Source organism: Haliotis cracherodii, unplaced genomic scaffold, assembly GCF_022045235.1.
Source record: "Haliotis cracherodii isolate W230 unplaced genomic scaffold, xgHalCrac1.p SCAF_4, whole genome shotgun sequence".
NCBI classification, from domain to species: Eukaryota; Metazoa; Mollusca; class Gastropoda; order Lepetellida; family Haliotidae; genus Haliotis; species Haliotis cracherodii.
The window spans coordinates 45,716,569-45,738,772 of record NW_027266297.1 but is presented as its reverse complement, the minus strand read 5'-3'; the positions used below and the strand labels follow the sequence as shown (position 1 = coordinate 45,738,772).

The following is a 22,204-nucleotide window of genomic DNA, read 5'->3' as shown; positions in this document are numbered from 1 at the left end:
GTTAATTATCGTGAATATGAAATGGTAAAGTGAAACAATATAAGTTGAGAAAATACCAAATAGAAATACTGTGTGAAATGCATAAATTGTACAGTAATACATGTATATTTGTAAAGTGAGCTTGCATCCCCAAGTAGGCAGGATACTACAGGTAATAGAAGTTGTAGCAGTATCACCAGGGGTACATGGGGTTTCATGCGTTAGGTCATCTACCACGATCAGGGGGATCTTGCTACAACATATTTATCTTGCCGACATGTTTTAATATGACATTGTAAAAGAATTAAAACAAATTCTTCAAAATTGATAGAAAACAGCAGTTTAATTGAGCTAAGTTAACTCTGGTGATTATCACTGACTCAGAAAAAGCATGCAGCTCTTTGCTTCGAAGCGGGGCATTTATTCTCCAGCTGAGAAAATTATTTCACTCTAAGGCAGGATACATCATATTTTATCAAGATCACATGAACCAATCAGATCTCATCATTCTGACATGGAGGTATGATAAAGCCTATTCTGCCAGCCTTGTATCAAGGCTATGTACAGTCTTGAAGGCAGGCACTTCGGTACATGAGCCAATGTAGAACATGTACTTTGATTCTGTTTGCTTTAAGAATGTTTTTAAAAACACATGCATTCCTTCAACAACCATGAAAATATAAGTAAAAGATATCTAATATAAAAATGCAGTACAAATGTATCTTTATTTGATAGTAAGCGCCATTGATTGTATCTTATTCTCCTGACAGCAGTTATGTGACTTGCATTGTGGAACACAAGTTATCACAGACAGTTTTAACATGACACAACAAGAATATCCTCTAACAGCACCACAGGCCACAACATTACATGTACATGAGATATGATCAAACAGTGACTATCATATTTACACAATAAGGCAACAGATCCGACTGCTCTCTGCACCACAACCAACAACCGCTGTGTTTAAACTGATATCAGCTCAGTCTGACCCCTTGTTTTCAGATCATGCTTTATATCATTTGTAAATGTGCAAATTTGATTGTTTCAGTAATAATCGCAATAACAAATGAGTGTAGGATTCAAGTATCACAAGTAGGGGGTTTGTTGTATTCCAAACAATCCCAGGTCAGGCCTGGCCCAGGGTGAGTTGCAGCAGAATCCCTATCAACTATACTATTATCGCATGTATAAAAATAAATGTCAAGATATTGAGGTTACGTTTTATGTGAAATTAACATTTTTTGTTTACCTGAAATGAAAATAACATTTAGTGTTTCTATATTCTGTAATATGCTGCTTTAAACCCTCCTCTGTATATATCCATCAACTGTAGTGTACGTCCCCTCCAACAATTGCAGAAAGGGTTAGACCATTGTTGTGGCCCTTTGCGTTGTGTATTGTGCCTGAGAGGACTTCCCAGGGGCCTCGGGGGGGACAATGAAGACACGGTCTTCCAGCCGAACATCCTTGCCTCGTATTCTCTCCCTGAAATTTAAGATGATGGCTCATGATGCAGTCTGTCTTTTCAACTTCTTTCCAATACTTCTGGAAATTACCTGAGAGGGTTCTTTGGAAATTTTATAAGACTACAATTGATCACCAATGGTGACTAATGTGGTTCAAACCAGCTACTATAAGTTCTCTTTAGATGGTTCATACTAGCTATAGAATGAGGATATTTGTAAACATTAGATCCATTGTTGGTCTCAGATCAGTGGTGTGTTTCATATCTAGAACTCACAATGTAATGAATAGTGCTAACAGACCCAATCCCTTAACCATACTGACCCCAACATAGTAAATGGTGTCTGACTGGCCAAGAAGGTAAAAATCATCCAAAGGCTATTAGAGTAAAGAACTTCCATGGGCTAAGAGTAAAGATCACCCAAGGGGTAATAGGGTAAAGATCATCCAAGGGCTAATAGAGTAAAGATCATCCAAGGGCTAATAGAGTAAAGATTACCCAAGGGGTAATAAGCAAAGATCATCCAAGGGCTAATAGAGTAAAGATCACCCAAAGGCTAATAGAGTAAAGATCATCCAAGGGATAATAGAGTAAAGATCATCCAAGTGCTAATAGAGTAAAGATTACCCAAGGGGTAATAAAGCAAAGATCATCCAAGGGCTAATAGAGTAAAGATCACCCAAAGGCTAATAGAGTAAAGATCATCCAAGGGATAATAGAGTAAAGATCATCCAAGTGCTAATAGAGTAAAGATCATCCAAAGGGTAATAGAGTAAAGATTATCCAAGGGGTAATAGAGTAAAGATTATCCAAGGGGTAATAGAGTAAAGATTATCCAAGGGGTAATAGAGTAAAGATTATCCAAGTGCTAATAGAGTAAAGATCATCCAAGGGGTAATAGAGTAAAGATTATCCAAGGGGTAATAGAGTAAAGATTATCCAAGGGGTAATAGAGTAAAGATTATCCAAGGGGTAAGAGTAAAGATTATCCAAGGGGTAATAGAGTAAAGATCATCCAAGGGGTAAGAGTAAAGATCATCCAAGGGCTAATAGAGTAAAGATCACCCAAAGGCTAATAGAGTAAAGATCATCCAAGGGATAATAGAGTAAAGATCACCCAAGTGCTAATAGAGTAAAGATTACCCAAGGGGTAATAAAGCAAAGATCCTCCAAGGGGTAATAGAGTAAAGATTATCCAAGGGGTAATAGAGTAAAGATTATCCAAGGGGTAATAGAGTAAAGATTATCCAAGGGGTAAGAGTAAAGATTATCCAAGGGGTAATAGAGTAAAGATCATCCAAGGGCTAATAGAGTAAAGATTATCCAAGGGGTAATAGAGTACAGAATCTACAGGACTACAGGACAGTAAACATTTCCAAAGATAGTGGAGCATCCAAGGGCCAAGATAAAAAAGAGTGTCTAATGACTCAGATAGAATAGAGGTCTAAGTGTGACCCGAGGGCAGAGATAGTATGGAGTGTCCAAGGGTTAAAATTTGTTTTGTTTGTTGTTTAACGCAGCGCTCAGCAGTATTCCAGCTGTATGGAATCTACAAATAATTGAGTCTGGACCAGACAATCCAGTGATTGACATCACGAGCATTGATATACACAATTGGAATACAATGCATGGGCCGCTGAAGACCTATTCTACCCCGGATCTTCACAGGCTAAGACAGTAATGGGTGTCCAAAGACTAAGATGGTGAAAGGTGTTTAAGGGCTAAGATACTAAGGGCATCCAAGGGCTAAAATAGTTAAGCTTGGCCTCTACTGGGTAATACTTCTTAGTCCACTTCGTAACACTCCTCAGTCTACTGGGTAATACTCTTACTGGGTAATACGCCTTAGTCTACAGGGTAATACTCCTACTGGGTAATACTCCTTAGTCTACTGGGTAATACTCCTTAGTCTACAGGGTAATGCTCCTTAGTCTTCTGGGTATTACTCCTTAGTCTAATGGGTAATGCTCCTTAGTCTACAGGGTAATACTCTTACTGGGTAATACTCCTTATTCTACTGGGTAATACTCCTTAGTCTACTTGGTAATATTCCTTAGTCTACAGGGTAATACTCCTACTGGGTAATACTCCTTAGTCTACAGGGTAATACTCTTACTGGGTAATACTCCTTAGTCTATAGGATAATACTTCTTAGTCTACAGGGTAATACTCCTAAGTCTACAGGGTAATACTCCTACTGGGTAATACTCCTTAGTCTACAGGGTAATACTCCTTAGTCTACAGGGTAATACTCCTTAGTCTACAGGGTAATACTCCTACTGGGTAATACTCCTTAGTCTACAGGGTAATAATCTTACTGGATAATACTCCTTAGTTTACAGGGTAATACTCCTTAGTCTACAGGGTAATACTCCTTGGTCTACAGGGTAATACTCTTACTGGGTAATACTCCTTAGTCTACAGGGTAATACTCCTTTGTCTACAGGGTAATACTCCTTAGTCTACTGGGTAATACTCCTTAGTCTACAGGGTAATACTCCTTAGTCTACAGGGTAATACTTCTTAGTCTACAGGGTAATACTCCTACTGGGTAATACTCCTTAGTCTACTGGGTAATACTCCTTAGTCTACAGGGTAATACTCTTACTGGGTAATACTCCTTAGTCTACAGGGTAATACTCCTTATTCTACAGGGTAATACTCCTTAGTCTCCTGGGTAATACTCCTTAGTCTACAGGGTAATACTCCTACTGGGTAATACTCCTTAGTCTACAGGGTAATACTCCTTAGTCTACAGGGTAATATTCCTTAGTCTACTGGGTATTACTCCTTAGTCTACTGGGTAATGCTCCTTATTTTACAGGGTAATACTCCTTCTGGGTAATACTCCTTAGTCTACAGGGTAATACTCCTTAGTCTACTGGGTAATACTCCTTAGTCTACAGGGTAATACTCTTACTGGGTAATACTCCTTAGTGTACAGGGTAATACTCCTTAGTCTACAGGGTAATACTCCTTAGTCTACAGGGTAATACTCCTACTGGGTTATACTCCTTAGTCTACAGGGTAATACTCCTTAGTCTACTTGGTAATACTCCTTAGTCTACAGGGTAATAATCTTACTGGATAATACTCCTTAGTTTACAGGGTAATACTCCTTAGTCTACAGGGTAATACTCCTTGGTCTACAGGGTAATACTCTTACTGGGTAATACCCCTTAGTCTACTGGGTAATGCTCCTTAGTTTACAGGGTAATACTCCTACTGGGTAATACTCCTTAGTCTACTGGGTAATACTCCTTAGTCTACAGGGTAATGCTCCTTAGTCTTCTGGGTATTACTCCTTAGTCTAATGGGTAATGCTCCTTAGTCTACAGGGTAATACTCTTACTGGGTAATACTCCTTATTCTACTGGGTAATACTCCTTAGTCTACTTGGTAATATTCCTTAGTCTACAGGGTAATACTCCTACTGGGTAATACTCCTTAGTCTACAGGGTAATACTCTTACTGGGTAATACTCCTTAGTCTATAGGATAATACTTCTTAGTCTACAGGGTAATACTCCTAAGTCTACAGGGTAATACTCCTACTGGGTAATACTCCTTAGTCTACAGGGTAATACTCCTTAGTCTACAGGGTAATACTCCTTAGTCTACAGGGTAATACTCCTACTGGGTAATACTCCTTAGTCTACAGGGTAATAATCTTACTGGATAATACTCCTTAGTTTACAGGGTAATACTCCTTAGTCTACAGGGTAATACTCCTTGGTCTACAGGGTAATACTCTTACTGGGTAATACTCCTTAGTCTACAGGGTAATACTCCTTTGTCTACAGGGTAATACTCCTTAGTCTACTGGGTAATACTCCTTAGTCTACAGGGTAATACTCCTTAGTCTACAGGGTAATACTTCTTAGTCTACAGGGTAATACTCCTACTGGGTAATACTCCTTAGTCTACTGGGTAATACTCCTTAGTCTACAGGGTAATACTCTTACTGGGTAATACTCCTTAGTCTACAGGGTAATACTCCTTATTCTACAGGGTTATACTCCTTAGTCTCCTGGGTAATACTCCTTAGTCTACAGGGTAATACTCCTACTGGGTAATACTCCTTAGTCTACAGGGTAATACTCCTTAGTCTACAGGGTAATATTCCTTAGTCTACTGGGTATTACTCCTTAGTCTACTGGGTAATGCTCCTTATTTTACAGGGTAATACTCCTTCTGGGTAATACTCCTTAGTCTACAGGGTAATACTCCTTAGTCTACTGGGTAATACTCCTTAGTCTACAGGGTAATACTCTTACTGGGTAATACTCCTTAGTGTACAGGGTAATACTCCTTAGTCTACAGGGTAATACTCCTTAGTCTACAGGGTAATACTCCTACTGGGTTATACTCCTTAGTCTACAGGGTAATACTCCTTAGTCTACTTGGTAATACTCCTTAGTCTACAGGGTAATAATCTTACTGGATAATACTCCTTAGTTTACAGGGTAATACTCCTTAGTCTACAGGGTAATACTCCTTGGTCTACAGGGTAATACTCTTACTGGGTAATACCCCTTAGTCTACTGGGTAATGCTCCTTAGTTTACAGGGTAATACTCCTACTGGGTAATACTCCTTAGTCTACAGGGTAATACTCCTTAATCTACAGGGTAATACTCCTTAGTCTACAGGGTAATACTCCTTGGTCTACAGGGTAATACTCCTACTGGGTAATACTCCTTAGTCTACTGGGTAATACTCCTTAGTCTACAGGGTAATGCTCCTTAGTCTTCTGGGTATTACTCCTTAGTCTAATGGGTAATGCTCCTTAGTCTACAGGGTAATACTCTTACTGGGTAATACTCCTTATTCTACTGGGTAATACTCCTTAGTCTACTTGGTAATATTCCTTAGTCTACAGGGTAATACTCCTACTGGGTAATACTCCTTAGTCTACAGGGTAATACTCTTACTGGGTAATACTCCTTAGTCTACAGGGTAATACTTCTTGTCTACAGGGTAATACTCCTACTGGGTAATACTCCTTAGTCTACTGGGTAATACTCCTTAGTCTACAGGGTAATACTCTTACTGGGTAATACTCCTTATTCTTCAGGGTAATACTCCTTAGTCTACTGGGTAATACTCCTTAGTCTACAGGGTAATACTCCTACTGGGTAATACTCCTTAGTCTACAGGGTAATACTCCTTAGTCTCCTGGGTAATACTCCTTAGTCTACAGGGTAATACTCCTACTGGGTAATACTCCTTAGTCTACTGAGTAATACTCCTTAGTCTACTGTGTATTACTCCTTAGTCTACTGGGTAATGCTCCTTAGTTTACAGGGTAATACTCCAACTGGGTAATACTCCTTAGTCTACAGGGTAATACTCCTTAGTCTACTGGGTAATACTCCTTAGTCTACTGGGTATTACTCCTTAGTCTACTGGGTAATGCTCCTTAGTTTACAGGGTAATACTCCTACTGGGTAATACTCCTTAGTCTACAGGGTAATACTCCTTAGTCTACTGGCTAATACTCCTTAGTCTACAGGGTAATACTCTTACTGGGTAATACTCCTTAGTGTACAGGGTAATACTCCTTAGTCTACTGGGTAATACTCCTTAGTCTACAGGGTAATACTCCTACTGGGTAATACTCCTTAGTCTACAGGGCAATACTCCTTAGTCTACTTGGTAATACTCATTAGTCTACAGGGTAATACTCCTTAGTCTACAGCGTAATACTCCTTGGTCTACTTGGGTAATACTCTTACTGGGTAATACTCCTTAGTCTACAGGGTAATACTCTTACTGGATAATACTCCTTAGTTTACAGGGTAATACTCCTTACTCTACAGGGTAATACTCCTTAGTCTACAGGGTAATACTCCTACTGGGTAATACTCCTTAGTCTACAGGGTAATACTCCTTAGTCTACAGGGTAATACTCCTTAGCCTACAGGGTAATACTCCTACTGGGTAATACTCCTTATATAGAGTAACCACTTTTAGCTCTCTGATTCACTCACTTGAGGAACTTCTCCATGCCAGCCGACAGTTTTCCTGTACGAGACTTGAACATGCTGCTATGACCATTCCTGTGTTGAGCTTCCTCCCACTTCTGGATGTCATAACGTCCGGCCCCCACTGGGTTCTGCAAGCAGCACAACATATACAGGTCATTCCCAACAATCAGATGCAATTCCATATATCATATCGTGGGGAATTGGTGAAGGCCTATGAAATGAGTTCCGTTCAAGTTAAGGTTACCTGACAAGGATTTGACCCAATGTGCCCATGTGTAAAGGCTCTACTCCCTGCACATACAAGTCCACCACTTATCTTGTAGATCTGAATGTTTGTATGGTTTGAATGGACTCTAGTCAACAGCAAGTACACCATCACATATCTTGTGTAAATACTGAAAAAATGGTGGGGGTGAAATATCTCTGGCATTTGTTTTTTTCAGTCATACTTTGTCATTTGAATACACACCAATCCAGAGAAATACTGATCTCTTATAAAATGACAATAGATACAAGATGACTGTTTCAGCACACATTCACTCACTATGTTCACTACAAGGACACCATGGCTGGAATATTTCTGAGTGCAGCGTTAAACAACAAACAAACAAACAAACAAACAAACAAGAAGACCAGCCATCCAGACTTCAGGTTCAGAAAAAAAACCATTTGTAAACCAGGTTATTCCTCTAAATATGAAATGAAGACAAGATTTTGAAGCAAAGTACAATAAACAAAACCTTTATTTGTCTACATACGGTGCTTCAGATTGCCGGGCACATGGGTCTTTGACCTCTAAAAAGATCATTGATCTTCCATTTCTGTACAATATGGGTCCTCAGTTTTTCACATCTGATACCTAACCTATCGCTGTCACAGGTAACAGGGTCACAAGAGATGCAGATAATGGACATTTCAACTTACAAAATTCCTGGTAAAGAACCTCTGAGACACCCGGTCATTCCTCTGAGCAGACGACAGGAAGCCTGGTGAGTTGGTGGAGGCGGCCTTCACTACAGGCTTTGGGTCATAGTTACCTGGGCCAGGAGTGTTCTGAAACATTGTCACACATCAGTAATTGTACAAGTGACCAATTCCAGGTCAAGGTCAACTGAATGTCTTGAACATGCCTAAAGAGAAAATGAAGTAAACCATCAACAATAATTTCAGTGTGAGGGCAGCATGGAATCTAGAAAAATCTTTGTTCAGACTCAAACATAAACATAAATAACTGCCACTGTCAGTTTTAGACATATCCGCTAGTGGTTTAGCCGTGACCCTTTATATGTTGTATTATCTTGTTTACGGATATTGGGACCCAAATTTTCACAAATGTAGAATCAAATGATAGCATTGATAATTTGATTTCCTTATATTAACCATCTTTCCGAGGCAAGGGAGTTAACTGTTTCCACCCTTGTTTCCACCCTTGCCGAACTTGGCTGGAATTACAGAGTTATAATTTGGCTGGACTAACAAGTCTTTGCATAGTCCAATCAAATTCCCATAATGAAATCAACACCAGGTTCATAAACAACATGGCAACTGCCATCCTCAATAAGTTTGATCGCAGGATTTGCAGAGCATGTGTACCATCAACTGGGCATCTACAGTTATTTTCTAAATCCTTTCATGTTTTTAATCAAGGTGCTCACATGTTTTGATGCATGTCACGAGTTAAAACCTGTTCTTTTATCGATGAGATTGTCTTGACTTGGCGACGTGATTTTGTTCATCAAATGCGAGTGATATGAGAGGTGGAATCTCAATGGTCAGTAGTAGGGACATGGAAGGGACATAACTAGTAACAGCACCTGGTGGCACAATGATCAAGCCCAGAAATTCCAGCCTAGTTCGGCAAGAGTGGAAACTGGACATGTAAAGTCAGTTAACTCTCTTACCTTTGGAAGATGCCTGGTAACATACAAGTTTCAGGAATGAAAAGAAATTCAAAGTAAGTCATTGTGGAAATGGAAGATAGTCTTTGAATTTCAGTGGCTTTTATTACTTCACCTAAGCAACAAAACTATCAATAATCAATTAAAACATTTTCAAAACACCCTTTCAACTATAGACTTGAAACAAGTAAGAAAAATACAAGATGTTTTGCAGCACAGATCCCAATCCTAACTTCGATCTGACAGTTGTGTACCTTTTGTTTCTGACACTGGGAGAGTGTACTACAGAAGATCCTCTCTGTCGGGGTATCAGGGTACTGAGACACTTTACCAAACCTGCCCTGTCGCTTGCGATGGATTGTGTCCCAGTCGTACAGGAAGGACTTGAGGTCATACTGACCGGGGCCAAGGTCAGCTAGTTTCTACAAAGAGCAGAATAATCATCTGTATTTAAACGTCCTGATCCAATAGGTTCCCCTTGGTCATTTTCACAAACAATCTGTAAATAATCTTTACACACCCCACTAAGACAATATACATATCATAACAGAAGATCCGGGTTAGAATTGGTCTTTAGCAACCCAGGCTTGTTATAAGAGGTGACAGGCTTGCTGACTTGGTTGATGTATGTCATCATATTCCAATGGTCTATATCAATGCTCATGATGTCAATCACAGGATTGTCTGGTCCAGACTTATTATTTACAGACCGCAGTCACATAGCTGTTATATTGCTGACTGCGGCATTAAACAACAACAAAACAAACTTACATAGCAGAGTCTGCATTTGCTTCTGTATTTTACAGATTTCTTACAGAAAACAGCCAAACAGGGTTAGTTTTAGTTTCAACAACATTTGAACAAAGTTTGTTCATTACCACTTAATCTCTGAAAACAAACTGAACTTGTGTATGGTGTTAAAGAACAACCCCTTTTTCTTTATTACGGCAAATACAGTATATCAGTTTCAGAAAGTGGTATACAATAAGCCACATATCTACTACTCTGGAACATAAAGAGTGAGTGAGTTTCAACATAAGTTCATTTACAACCGGTCAGCTCAATGTGGGGGAAAATCCCACAGTGACACTAGCTGTTGACATTTTGGGTATTGCACTGACCAACAGAGGATGATAATCTGGGAAAATCTGGGCTTCAAATCCAGTGAATCCTGGCACAGCCAAAGGAATAGCACTGCAAACCAAATGACCATCTGTGTCTTGACATGAAGTACAATATGTCTGATGTCAACAACACACTGTACAGATGGATGTAACTTGCAGATGTGCTGCTTTTATCATTCTTATACAATTCCCATAGGATTTGTCAGATAAATGTCTTATAGATATGATGAGAAATTTAGGATATGCCCAAGAATGTCATATGACATTTGGAGCATCAGTATTTCCACATTAGAGAACAGAATACTCATCCATTACTGGGAGTGTACGGGTGTTTCTTACTGACCGGTGCTGCCAGGTACCCCACTGTGATGGGCTTGTTCCGATCCCCGGAGAAAAGGTCATAAGGTCCTCGGACGCTGGTCACCTTGTTGCCCATCTGTTCTGTGAAGCTCTTGAAGTTGTAGGTGCCTGGTCCCAGTACTGACCCCTATAGTCAAACATACACCACTTGATGTAGCAACACACACACTGGTCCCAGCACTGACCTCTACAGTCAAACATACACCACTTGATGTAGCAACACACTCACCTGGTCCCAGCACTGACCCCAATAATCAAAAATACACCACTTGATGTAGCAACACACACACCTGGTCCCAGCACTGACCTCTACAGTCAAACATACACCACTTGATGTAGCAACACACACACACACCTGGTCCCAGCGCTGACCCCTACAGTCAAACATACACCACCAGATGTAGCAACACACACCTGGTCCCAGCACTGACCCCTCCAGTCAAACATACAGCACTTGATGTAGCAACACACACACACACACACACACACACCTGGTCCCAGCACTGACCCCTACAGTCAAACATAAACCACTTGATGTAGCAACACACACACCTGGTCCCAGCACTGACTCTTTCAGTCAAACATACGCCACTTGATGTAGCAACACACACACACCTGGTCCAAGCACTAACCCCTACAGTCAAACATACACCACTTGATGTAGCAACACACACACCTGGTCCCAGCACTGACCCTTTCAGTCAAACATACACCACCAGATGTAGCAACACACACACCTGGTCCCAGCACTGACCCTTTCAGTCAAACATACACCACCAGATGTAGCAACACACACACCTGGTCCCAGCACTGACCTCTGCAGTCAAACATACACCACTTGATGTCACCCAAACACACCTCAAATATAAGACAGCTTTAGTTAACACCTTATTTAACATTACATTAAAAGATTGCATGTATTATCGTTTTTGTATTGACAGCTAGGGTTTCAGACAGGTTGATACTCTCGGACACTGACTGATTTTTATCCAGAATGTCATGAAGAGTCTTTTCCAAATTTGTTCGGATATAGAAGAATATTCCATCAAAAACTGACACAATCATGAAAATGTATAATTGCCATTTGTCTCAAAAACTAATTGTATGATGAGTATGACACAATCTTTTCAAGGAGAAAAGGAAAGGTATATTTTGTAAGAATTGTTAAATCAGATTAATTGAATAAATCATGCAGATCATTCAATAACTACTTTAGTCTACCCAAATAAGAGAAATTATGTTACAAAGTTGATAATAATAAATTGACAAATGCTCTAAACACTGAGTGTCTCTATCCATGCTTATTCATTAGCCCTTACTGTCAGGGTGTGTCACTGTCACATGCCTAGAGAAAGTAAATAACCTACAAACAAATAAAAAAAAAACCCACATTATAAATATAAAAACAATATATAAGAGCTAGGTAATACAAATCAGTAGGGCAGTTCCTCCACCTGTTTTAGTCACCTCAGCCATAAGGCATTAGTCCTACAGACCTTGTGTTGTAGAAGAAGAAGAATTTCAGAAAATAAAAGATGGCCATCTGCCAGCAACCTTAACTTTCCAATTTTGATGTCTTGAACAAAACCTAAATTTCCCTTAATGTAAGAAACCCACGCATAAAGATCACTTCCACCCTTTCTGCATATCTGGTAGTCTTGACAGTTAACAGCTGAGTGACCGATAACGAAAGACTTCTTGGCCTTAAGGTATGAAGACATCGCTAGTCCTGTTTCACTCCCTACACTACTTTACATTGTGCAAACTAGGATTGTAATTCACATCCAATAAAAGATTACATGTATGACAGAATGCCTGCAATAATTGCACCAACACAAATACCTTTCTCCGGGATATCTACAAGAGTCAACAATTAGAAAAGCATTCATTTTGAAATTATCTTGACAATGTTATATTATTATTTCAAATGATGTCACTTTATGAGATAACAAAAATATATCATTGAATTTATTGAAAGGAATCCTTACTTGTTGATACACCACTAGTGAGAACAATCTGACTTTGAAGTTAACATCTCTTGTCTCACGCCATCTGTTAGCAATCAGTAGTTGAGAGAAGTGTTTCCTGCAGTTTGGGGATTGCAAAATAAGTTATATCCCTTCCGCTAAATGTTTCTGATCAGCTACTTTCATGAGGTTCATGCAGTACATGTTGCAGGAAGAAACAGAATACCCTCAACATGTGAGGTACTGGCACAAATACCTGTCTCCGTGATAGCTACAAGATGCAATAGTCGTTGAATCAATCATACAAGAACATTTACAGTTGTGTACATACACAACCTTAAAGTTAATTTGCATTGAATATTTGGATCACAAGTAATACTTCATATTCTACTGCACTGTGTTAAATACATGGTGATAAATGGGTTTACTGTGAAATATGGGATGATGTACAGAAGCCATCTTAATTATATCTACACTAATAAAGACACTTCAAATGTATTACCGGTACATTTTTTTCATTCACATTATTTTCGAGAGTAAACATTTGATTGGTTATATTCTGTTTTATTTATATAATACTGCCACTCCGCAGGTTATAACATGATGGCCAGTGATGAATTGCAGTCTTAGTTGATGAATGTGAAGTAATGAGAATAAGCTAGGTTAGCAGGGTAGGGAGAAAGAAGTTTCAATAAATTCATTACACCCTGACTGAGATGTACAGGAAGTCTATACAGCAGACTTACAACTGTTGGGGGGTTGCGCGGCTTTGACGAGCCAGCGTCCAGCATCCCTTTAGTACTGGTTGACCTTTTATCCTTCTCTTCTATAGCTGCGTGTGGTATCCCTCCATTACCATACGTTCCAGGGCCGGGAATGTCACTCTGTGCAACAACAATCTCACAATAAATATATATTCATAATATACATGTAAAGTTGTTTATAAATTTTTAATGGTCCTCACCTGCCTCAGATACCACATGAAATAAATTGTATTCATATTGTTAATGAAAAAAAAGGGGGAACAGTTCATATAGTGGTCACATTCAGTGGTACCTGCATGGTGTTATTCCTGGTTGAATGTAACCGAATTAGGGCTAGGATGAGTCCAAAATTACCAAGTCCCCATTACTCAACCCTACCTGGGTACCTGCTGTAGGTCTCAAGAGATGAGTACAAATGTCTGATTGAGAATGGTTTGAACAGAGCTCTGGCAAAAAGTATAATGTATTTAGATACACACATATGAAACGATATGGTCATGTATACACAGAAGTTGACTGAAGCTGCACCTCTATTCAAACATCAGAAGGAATGCGTGCATTGTTAGAAGGAAATGCCAACATAAGTGATTTGTAGTGTAACCATGGAGTTCTAGATGATGTTTGTCATTGAACAATATATCATGCGACTAATCACGGGTCCGGGTAGTCATGTGGTTACTTACTCAGTACCCATGTGACGCAAGAAACCCAGTTACCTCTCCCAGCCCTAAACCAAATACAATGTATTCACGGATAATAATATTCACCCATGCATCCCCATGTGTAACGTAAGATAAGAATGGGAAATTGTTGTTTTAGTATGGCAGTTATTATGGCTAGACAAAACATGATAGTAGTAGTGCACAAATGGCAATCAATATGCCTGACTAAGTAATGGAGACCCGTGAAGATCTGCGGTAGAATAGGTCTTCAGCAACCCACGCTTGCCATAAACGGTGACTATGCTTGTCATAAGAGGCGACTAACGGGATCGGGTGGTCAGGCTCAATGACTTGGTTGATGCATTGTATCCCAATTGTGTGGATCGATGCTCATGATGTAAATCACTGGATTGTCTGGTCCAGACTCGATTATTTACAGACTGCCGTCATATAGCTGAAATATTGCTGAGTGCGGCGTTAAACATCAAACAAACAAGTGAAGAAACTCAGTATAACAGGTTGCTAATGATCTCAAGAAACAAATTGGTGTGGTTTCAATGTTGCAGACTCTGCATGGGCAAGCCAGCGGGGTGAAAATGTGGCATGATGAAAAAAGCAACAGACTATGAAGATTGTGATATAAGATTCATGGTGTTAGGGATAGGTTCAAGCAAACAAACTTTCCATAGATCACTCATTACCTGTGGTTATGGCTTATAAGCCACAGAAGCCATAACCACAAGTAATTAAGTGATCAAACTGTGCGCTATCTGATGAAAGCTGCATGACTGAAATGTGGCACAGTGACTGGCATCAATATAACTGGTAATCACAAACGTTGTGATGTCAAATCATTTCGAGTGACGAATCAAAATTCCTTCTCAAATGTACAGATTATGGGAGAAGTGTATAGAGACATACAGACAATCGCTACCAGCAGTATAGTACAGCACAACTACCATGGTGGTGGTTCAGTGACAGCAGGGACCAACCCCACCTTCAGCTACAGGGCAGACCTCATCCATCTAGAAGGTCGAATCATAGGTTTGGGCTATTGTGATTAGTCTATCAAAGCAATGAACAGAGTTGCCATCTGCCTAATGTTTTGTTCTGTTTTGTTGTTTAACGCTGCACTCAGCAATATTCCAGCTATATGACGGCAGTCCTTTAATAATCGAGTCTTGACCAGACAATCCAGTGATTGACATCATGAGCATTGATCCACTCAAATGGGATACGATGACATGCATCAACCAAGTCATTGAATCTGACAACCAAATCCTGTTATTCACCTCTTAAGACGAGCATAGTCGCCTGATACAGCAAGCATACTTTCATGAGTCTGCTTTATCGTAAAAGCGGTAGTCCACAAGGAAATGTCACTCGTCCTCCCTGAATTTCAATAATCTTGGTGTTACAGACATTGTTCAATCCCTGGTTCTCTGGGTGAGCTAGAATCAATACAATTACAAATGTGCCAAGAGACGAAGTGAAATCTCTTCCCATTTCTTACTATTGTTACCAGACGTGGCAGGATGAGGAATATGTGATCCAAAAACCAATAAAGAAAAAACAGCTTATGTGTAAATCTACTTACCACAGCTCCATCCTTGAACCTGGGTGCCTTGGTTTCACAGATTCCGCGACTGCTCCTGGGCTTCTCGTCGGAACTCTGGAGGAAGTCCTTGATCTCATATGACCCAGGGCCTAGCTTCCTTTGCTGAAATAAACCAGTGATATACAACATAAGGGACATCTGGGTGCGAGTCAGATACATGCTCACCTTAAATGTCACCTTATTAACTTGAATTCTCATTAAAAAAATTCATATCATATGCACATCTATTTATTGGGAGCATCTGAGAAATACCTACACAAATCAATTGACCATAACACTTTTACACATGAAATCATACTAATGGTAGGACTGAGTTATTGCTGCAACCAGTAACAGGACTGCAGCTATCATGAATAAGAAGTAAGTCCATTGAAAAAAGTAATGTGTAATTCTTACATGGCAAAAAACATGTGATACATTTTATTTTTTTTAAATCAACGTTCTCAAAGATCTCATTGGTTTTGGAAATATCTTTTTTATCCATAGCACCTAAGGGACCAACCATTTGATATCCTGGAGGGGTGCCTGGGAGACCAGATCATTTTTCAGCTACAGATTAAAACTGAGCATAGATATTTTCTTTTAAAAAAACCCATTGCAACAATGTAATTTTTGTGGCAATCAATTTCTTTTATTTTTTCTAACAATATGAAGCATAATGATTAGTGTCAAGAATTTTCAGGGACAACTTATATTTTTCGATAAAATCCCAAACCCCCACCACACCCCATCCACCCCTTTAACATCAAATGGTCGGCCCATTAGTGTTGGGAAATCTTGATCACTGTGAGCCTCTGTCTCTGATACGTGAACCAACATGGTGATTTGACTGGTACTCAGTATTCATTCATAAAGCCCAGATGCCCACACAGACTGTATAAGGGCATGAAATGTGGTGACAGCCAAACCAGTACGTAACGGTTAAGACATCAATCAACACTATCAGGGTGATGTCAAGTCAAACCATTCCAGGTATTTTTTGTAAGTGTTGCCTTTATTAAATCTAATCAATGTCCAGTTGGCAAACCTCCAGGACCAAATATAAATTGATCACAATTTTTTAAGATTACTTGTGTCTGGACAGTGAACTATACAAACTACATAACGCTTCTCTACACCATCACAGTATTTAATATCATTCTAGTTGAAATACAGAATAGATGATTATTTGATCATATAACTTTTGTCTCATACTTGTGATCAATGACATGTGAATAATAATTCTTGACTTGGCACTGGTTGGCACTTTCGTTGATGCTTTGCATCAAAGTTATGTTATGTGTTCCTGGTACCACTCACCAACATCCTCTTCTGCTCCCACTGTTCTTTGTGCAGGAGATGAGGCAGGGCTGCCATCTTCTCCACCTCATACGCCCGCGCCCAGCCAGGACCCCTGGTCTTCTCCTCCACAGACTTGGTGCTGAACCCGCCCAGTTCAACATCGTAGCTGCCAGGACCTAGCCGACGCTTCTGAACGGAGAGAATCCAGTCCAGGTTTAGACAATTTCATATTCAGGATGCTTACTGTCAATCTACATTACTATGGCTAACAACTGTGATCCATGAAAATTTGAACATTGTCATTTATATTTTAAAAAATCTCAAGCTATGATCAAAAGATTATGAAATGTGAAACAAAAACATGTCAAGCATAATTTTTTTTCATTTTTTGATCTTATGAAAAAGAAAATACTATATGAATCAATCTGCTCCTAAGAGGCGCACCTCAATATGTCCGCCACTAAAAGCCCAAACCTGCCACGTCTGGTCAAATTGCTTACATATCACTGAGTAGTCCAGATATACTCCAGCGGCTGGAGTCCAGCTTTATAAAACTACTGTAAGATAAACACGCTTCTCCAACCTTCCTTGTCAACTAAAACACATGCATCTACAGTAAAAAAATCACTGACTGACACTGAGTTAACTTTTCATCATATCACTCCTTACACTTAGAAATGACATGTGTCATCAACAAGGTGTCTCAAACTTTCCAGAAGCAGAAAAGGCTATTGTTAGGCACTCGCAAAAATTTCATGACACAAAACTTTTCAGATTTACAAAAATCTAAATGTGAACCACTCACCAGATCTTGTGTAAACTTCTTGTTGTATGGTATCTCGGTGAAGGTACCCGGGGTCTTACTCTTCGGGTGCACACCAGACACATCAAACCTGAATAGCAGCAGATGCTGAGCACTGTCAATACTGAATTCACCCTATCATGTGCGCTCAATAGCAGCAGATGCTGAGCACTGTCAATACTGTATTCACCCTATCAAGTGCCCTGAATAGCAGCAGATGCTGAGTACTGTCAATACTGTATTCACCCTATCAAGTGCCCTGAATAGCAGCAGATGCTGAGCACTGTCAATACTGTATTCACCCTATCAAGTGCCCTGAATAGCAGCAGATGCTGAGTACTGTCAATACTGTATTCACCTTATCAAGTGCGCTGAATAGCAGCAGATGCTGAGCACTGTCAATACTGTATTCACCCTATCAAGTGCCCTGAATAGCAGCAGATGCTGAGCACTGTCAATACTGTATTCACCCTATCAAGTGCCCTGAATAGCAGCAGATGCTGAGTACTGTCAATACTGTATTCACCCTATCAAGTGCCCTGAATAGCAGCAGATGCTGAGCACTGTCAATACTGTATTCACCCTATCAAGTGCCCTGAATAGCAGCAGATGCTGAGTACTGTCAATACTGTATTCACCCAATCAAGTGCGCTGAATAGCAGCAGATGCTGAGTACTGTCAATACTGTATTCACCCTATCAAGTGCCCTGAATAGCAGGAGATCCTGAGCACTGTCAATACTGTATTCACCTTATCAAGTTCAATGAATAGCAGCAGATGCTGAGCACTGTCAATACTGTATTCACCTTATCAAGTGCACTGAATAGCAGGAGATGCTGAGCACTGTCAATACTGTATTCACCTTATCAAGTGCACTGAATAGCAGGAGATCCTGAGCACTGTCAATACTGTATTCACCCTATCAAGTGCACTGAATAGCCGCAGATGCTGAGCACTGTCAATACTGCATTCACCTTATCAAGTGCCCTGAATAGCAGCAGATGCAATACTGTATTCACCCTATCAAGTGCCCTGAATAGCAGCAGATGCTGAGTACTGTCAATACTGTATTCACCTTATCAAGTGCGCTGAATAGCAGCAGATACTGAGCACTGTCAATTCTGTATTCACCCTATCAAGTGCGCTGAATAGCAGCAGATCCTGAGCACTGTCAATACTGTATTCACCTTATCAAATGCACTGAATAGCAGCAGATGCTGAGCATTGTCAATACTGTATTCACCCCTGCTCCAAAAAGTGAACATTGCGATATCAGACTGTCAAAACTCAATTCATTATGAAATAAAGTTTTTAAAGAACAGTTGCATAGCCTATTCTTGTATTTCGCATATATTCATGAGTGAGTGAGTGAGTTGCGTTTAACGCCGCTTTTAATAGCATTCCAGTTATATCACTGCATGTCAGCTTAATTAATGTTAGAGGAAAGCCCGAAGTGATGCAGGTCTTAGACGTTTACCACTTCGGTGAAACCTACGAGCACGGGTATGGTGCTGACAAACCTAGAAACGTAATCAGGGTGAACTGGGATCCGAACCCACAATCATAGGGATGCAACTCTGCACAGCGAAATGCAGCGCCTTAGACGACTGGACCACCTGTGCCCCCCACATATATTCATAGAAATATACTATAGAAATACAATGCCTGTTTTTAAACTTTTAAGATGCCTAACATTCAACTGTAGCCACTAGTTTTGTTTTAGAATATTTTTTATTTAGACTATTTTTGACTTAAAACAAATTTACTTTCTTGTTTATTTGAATTTTCTTGGTTTGTCAATATGCAAGGTCAAAATATAAAAATTACCTATTTCTTAGGGTTGATTTGAGGTAAAATCCCTTAAAAAAACCCATTAAAATAAAGGTATGAACAATACAATATTTAATTTTTAAAAATTGAACAAAACACATCTTTATTTATTATTTTTTATTTCTGCACAAATTAGGGTTGGCAGGTCCCTAAAATAAGAAAATAAATTGGTTGTCTCTTCAGCAGAAATAAAATGCTAAAATATCTGTGTGTCTAACCAATGAAAACCCAGCATGGTCATCTTTAACATTGACCATATTGCTAAAGCAGAAGTAATAATTCATGCACAACACAACATGAACATGTGTAAAGGACCAAATAATGACGCTGTCACCGGGCCTGTACACATAGAATGAACAAATACTTTTACTCCTTCTTTTTCAATGCCAGGCTGAGCAAAGTTAATCTTACAGCCATGTCCCATACAGACCACAAGGTCCATGTCATTGAATGTCAAATAATAAGCTAGGCAACCATAAACACATGAGGAGGCTCTTCAAGTTGGTCTGGCTTGTCTATACACACTTTATGATGTTTTATTTAGGACCATTGCCAGCAGATAACCAGTTGTAAAGCACTCATTATATAGCGTGTGTGAAGTAGATAGTCAATAAGATATCACCAGTCACTGACTTCAACACACCTTAAGTTAAACACTTATCAGTAGCTCAAATTACCAACATCACTTTTTGTGATAAAGAAATATCTTTACAATAATAATTTCCTTAATATTTTAACCTAATTATCGAGGTGTGATTTGGTTTACTAAATATGATTAAGTTAATTTTTGTGTTTAATTTTATTTGCAGTCTGCAAGATTTTGCCCGATTTTGAAAGGCTTATTCAATATGATTCTTTATGCCACGGTTTATATCTTTTAATACCTCACGTTTACATCATTTCATTGATTCTCCGACCTTGACGCTAGATAAAATTATCATTATCATTTCTTATGCATTAACTTTTGAAAGAGCACAATATCATTTAGGGAATATCGGTAACAGGTCGTTTCAGTACAATAATGGTGTTTACCCGTTGTTGACACCGTGTCAATATGACAAATATTACTGACAATATTATTCTGCCGACAAATGTACGAGGCTCACCTTGCTCTTTGTGTTCCAAATGGTGCCCCTGAGAATTTCTTCTCAGCCATTATGTCCTCTTTCAAACTGGTGTAAAGCAAAAAATCGGCCTGTAAAGCCCTTTCTTTCTCAGTTGGAATTATCGCATGTCGTGTGTGCGGTGCATAACAATTACATTCAACGATCTAATTCATACACTGTCGCGAAGGGTTGTCTGCTAGCACCGTCACATGGCAACATGACGCCTACACGAGGACCAAAGACTTACATGATTTACTGTTAATATGTTTTCATGTTTCTCAATTACCATCTATGTTTGTGATAAAAATTATATTCGAAGGCATTTGACATACATATATATGCATTTTGCTGAACAAACATCGTCATTTACAGACTTGTTCTATTTACGTTATGAGTTAGAGACTAAACAGGGGAGGTAAGTCTAATACACGACGCATTAGAGGCCCGGAAAAGGATTTGTGAATACAGACTTGTTCAGGTCCATCGATCATCGTCCCCATCACAGTTATCCATCCAACAGTTTGTCGTCCATTTGCAACGTCAACCTGATAGAAAAATATATACTTAATAAACAATAAGAAATTTTGCTCCCAAAGGAAAGAACATAAACTGAATTCACTTTTCTGAAGATAGATATCGTTACACATTACTGAAAAGCGTTTAATTTATCCTTTGTGATTCCTGTGATTCTTATACATCGCGACACAACATTAATCGGGTTGTCAGTGGCGGTGACTGAGTTGATTATGTGTCATTGTATCCCGAAGTTGTGGGACGTCGCTCACAATATCAATCACTGTCTGGTCACACTTCATTTACAGCCAGCCGTCATGTAGCTGCAATATTGCTGAGTGCGCTGTGTTAACAACAAATAAACAATCACCCCAATGCAAATACGCTCAAGGTAGTGAGTTGGGTTTAACGCCTCTTTTAACAATATTCCAGTACAGTATCGCGGCGTGTAAGCTTAATGTGGGAGGAAAGCCTGAAGTGATGCAGGTCTTAGACGTTTACCACTTTGGTGAAACCCACGAGCACGGGAATGGTGCTGACAAACCTAGAAACATAATCGGGGCGAACCGAGATTCGAACCCACAATCATAGGTAAATACGCTCAAACAAACACGACAAAATGTGATGAAGTTAGAATGCATAACGTGTATAAATCAATATTGTTAGAAGATTTGGTCAAAATAAACAAACACACACACACACACACGCACGCACACACACACACACACACACACACACACACACACTCACCTCCTTGAAGAAACCTTCAAAGTCAATGCTAACTTATGTTGTACCTTGTCTATATTGCAATCCAGTGAAAAGAACATCAGAACATACAGAATTG

General features: G+C 39.4%; 1 protein-coding gene across 1 annotated transcript; it reads right to left on the bottom strand.

Annotated features, from left to right (window-relative positions):
• Positions 1-1,149: 1,149 nt before the first annotated feature.
• LOC139480201 (ciliary microtubule-associated protein 2-like) lies at positions 1,150-21,359 on the bottom strand. Its single transcript, XM_071263234.1, has 11 exons — positions 21,318-21,359; positions 20,848-20,913; positions 17,915-18,002; positions 17,128-17,298; positions 15,808-15,930; positions 13,531-13,668; positions 10,801-10,944; positions 9,588-9,755; positions 8,360-8,488; positions 7,439-7,563; positions 1,150-1,467 (listed from the first exon to the last, which is right to left on the bottom strand). The coding sequence occupies exons 1-11, from the start codon at positions 21,329-21,331 to the stop codon at positions 1,347-1,349; spliced, it is 1,287 nt and encodes a 428-aa protein (XP_071119335.1). The 5' UTR covers positions 21,332-21,359; the 3' UTR covers positions 1,150-1,346.
• Positions 21,360-22,204: the final 845 nt, after the last annotated feature.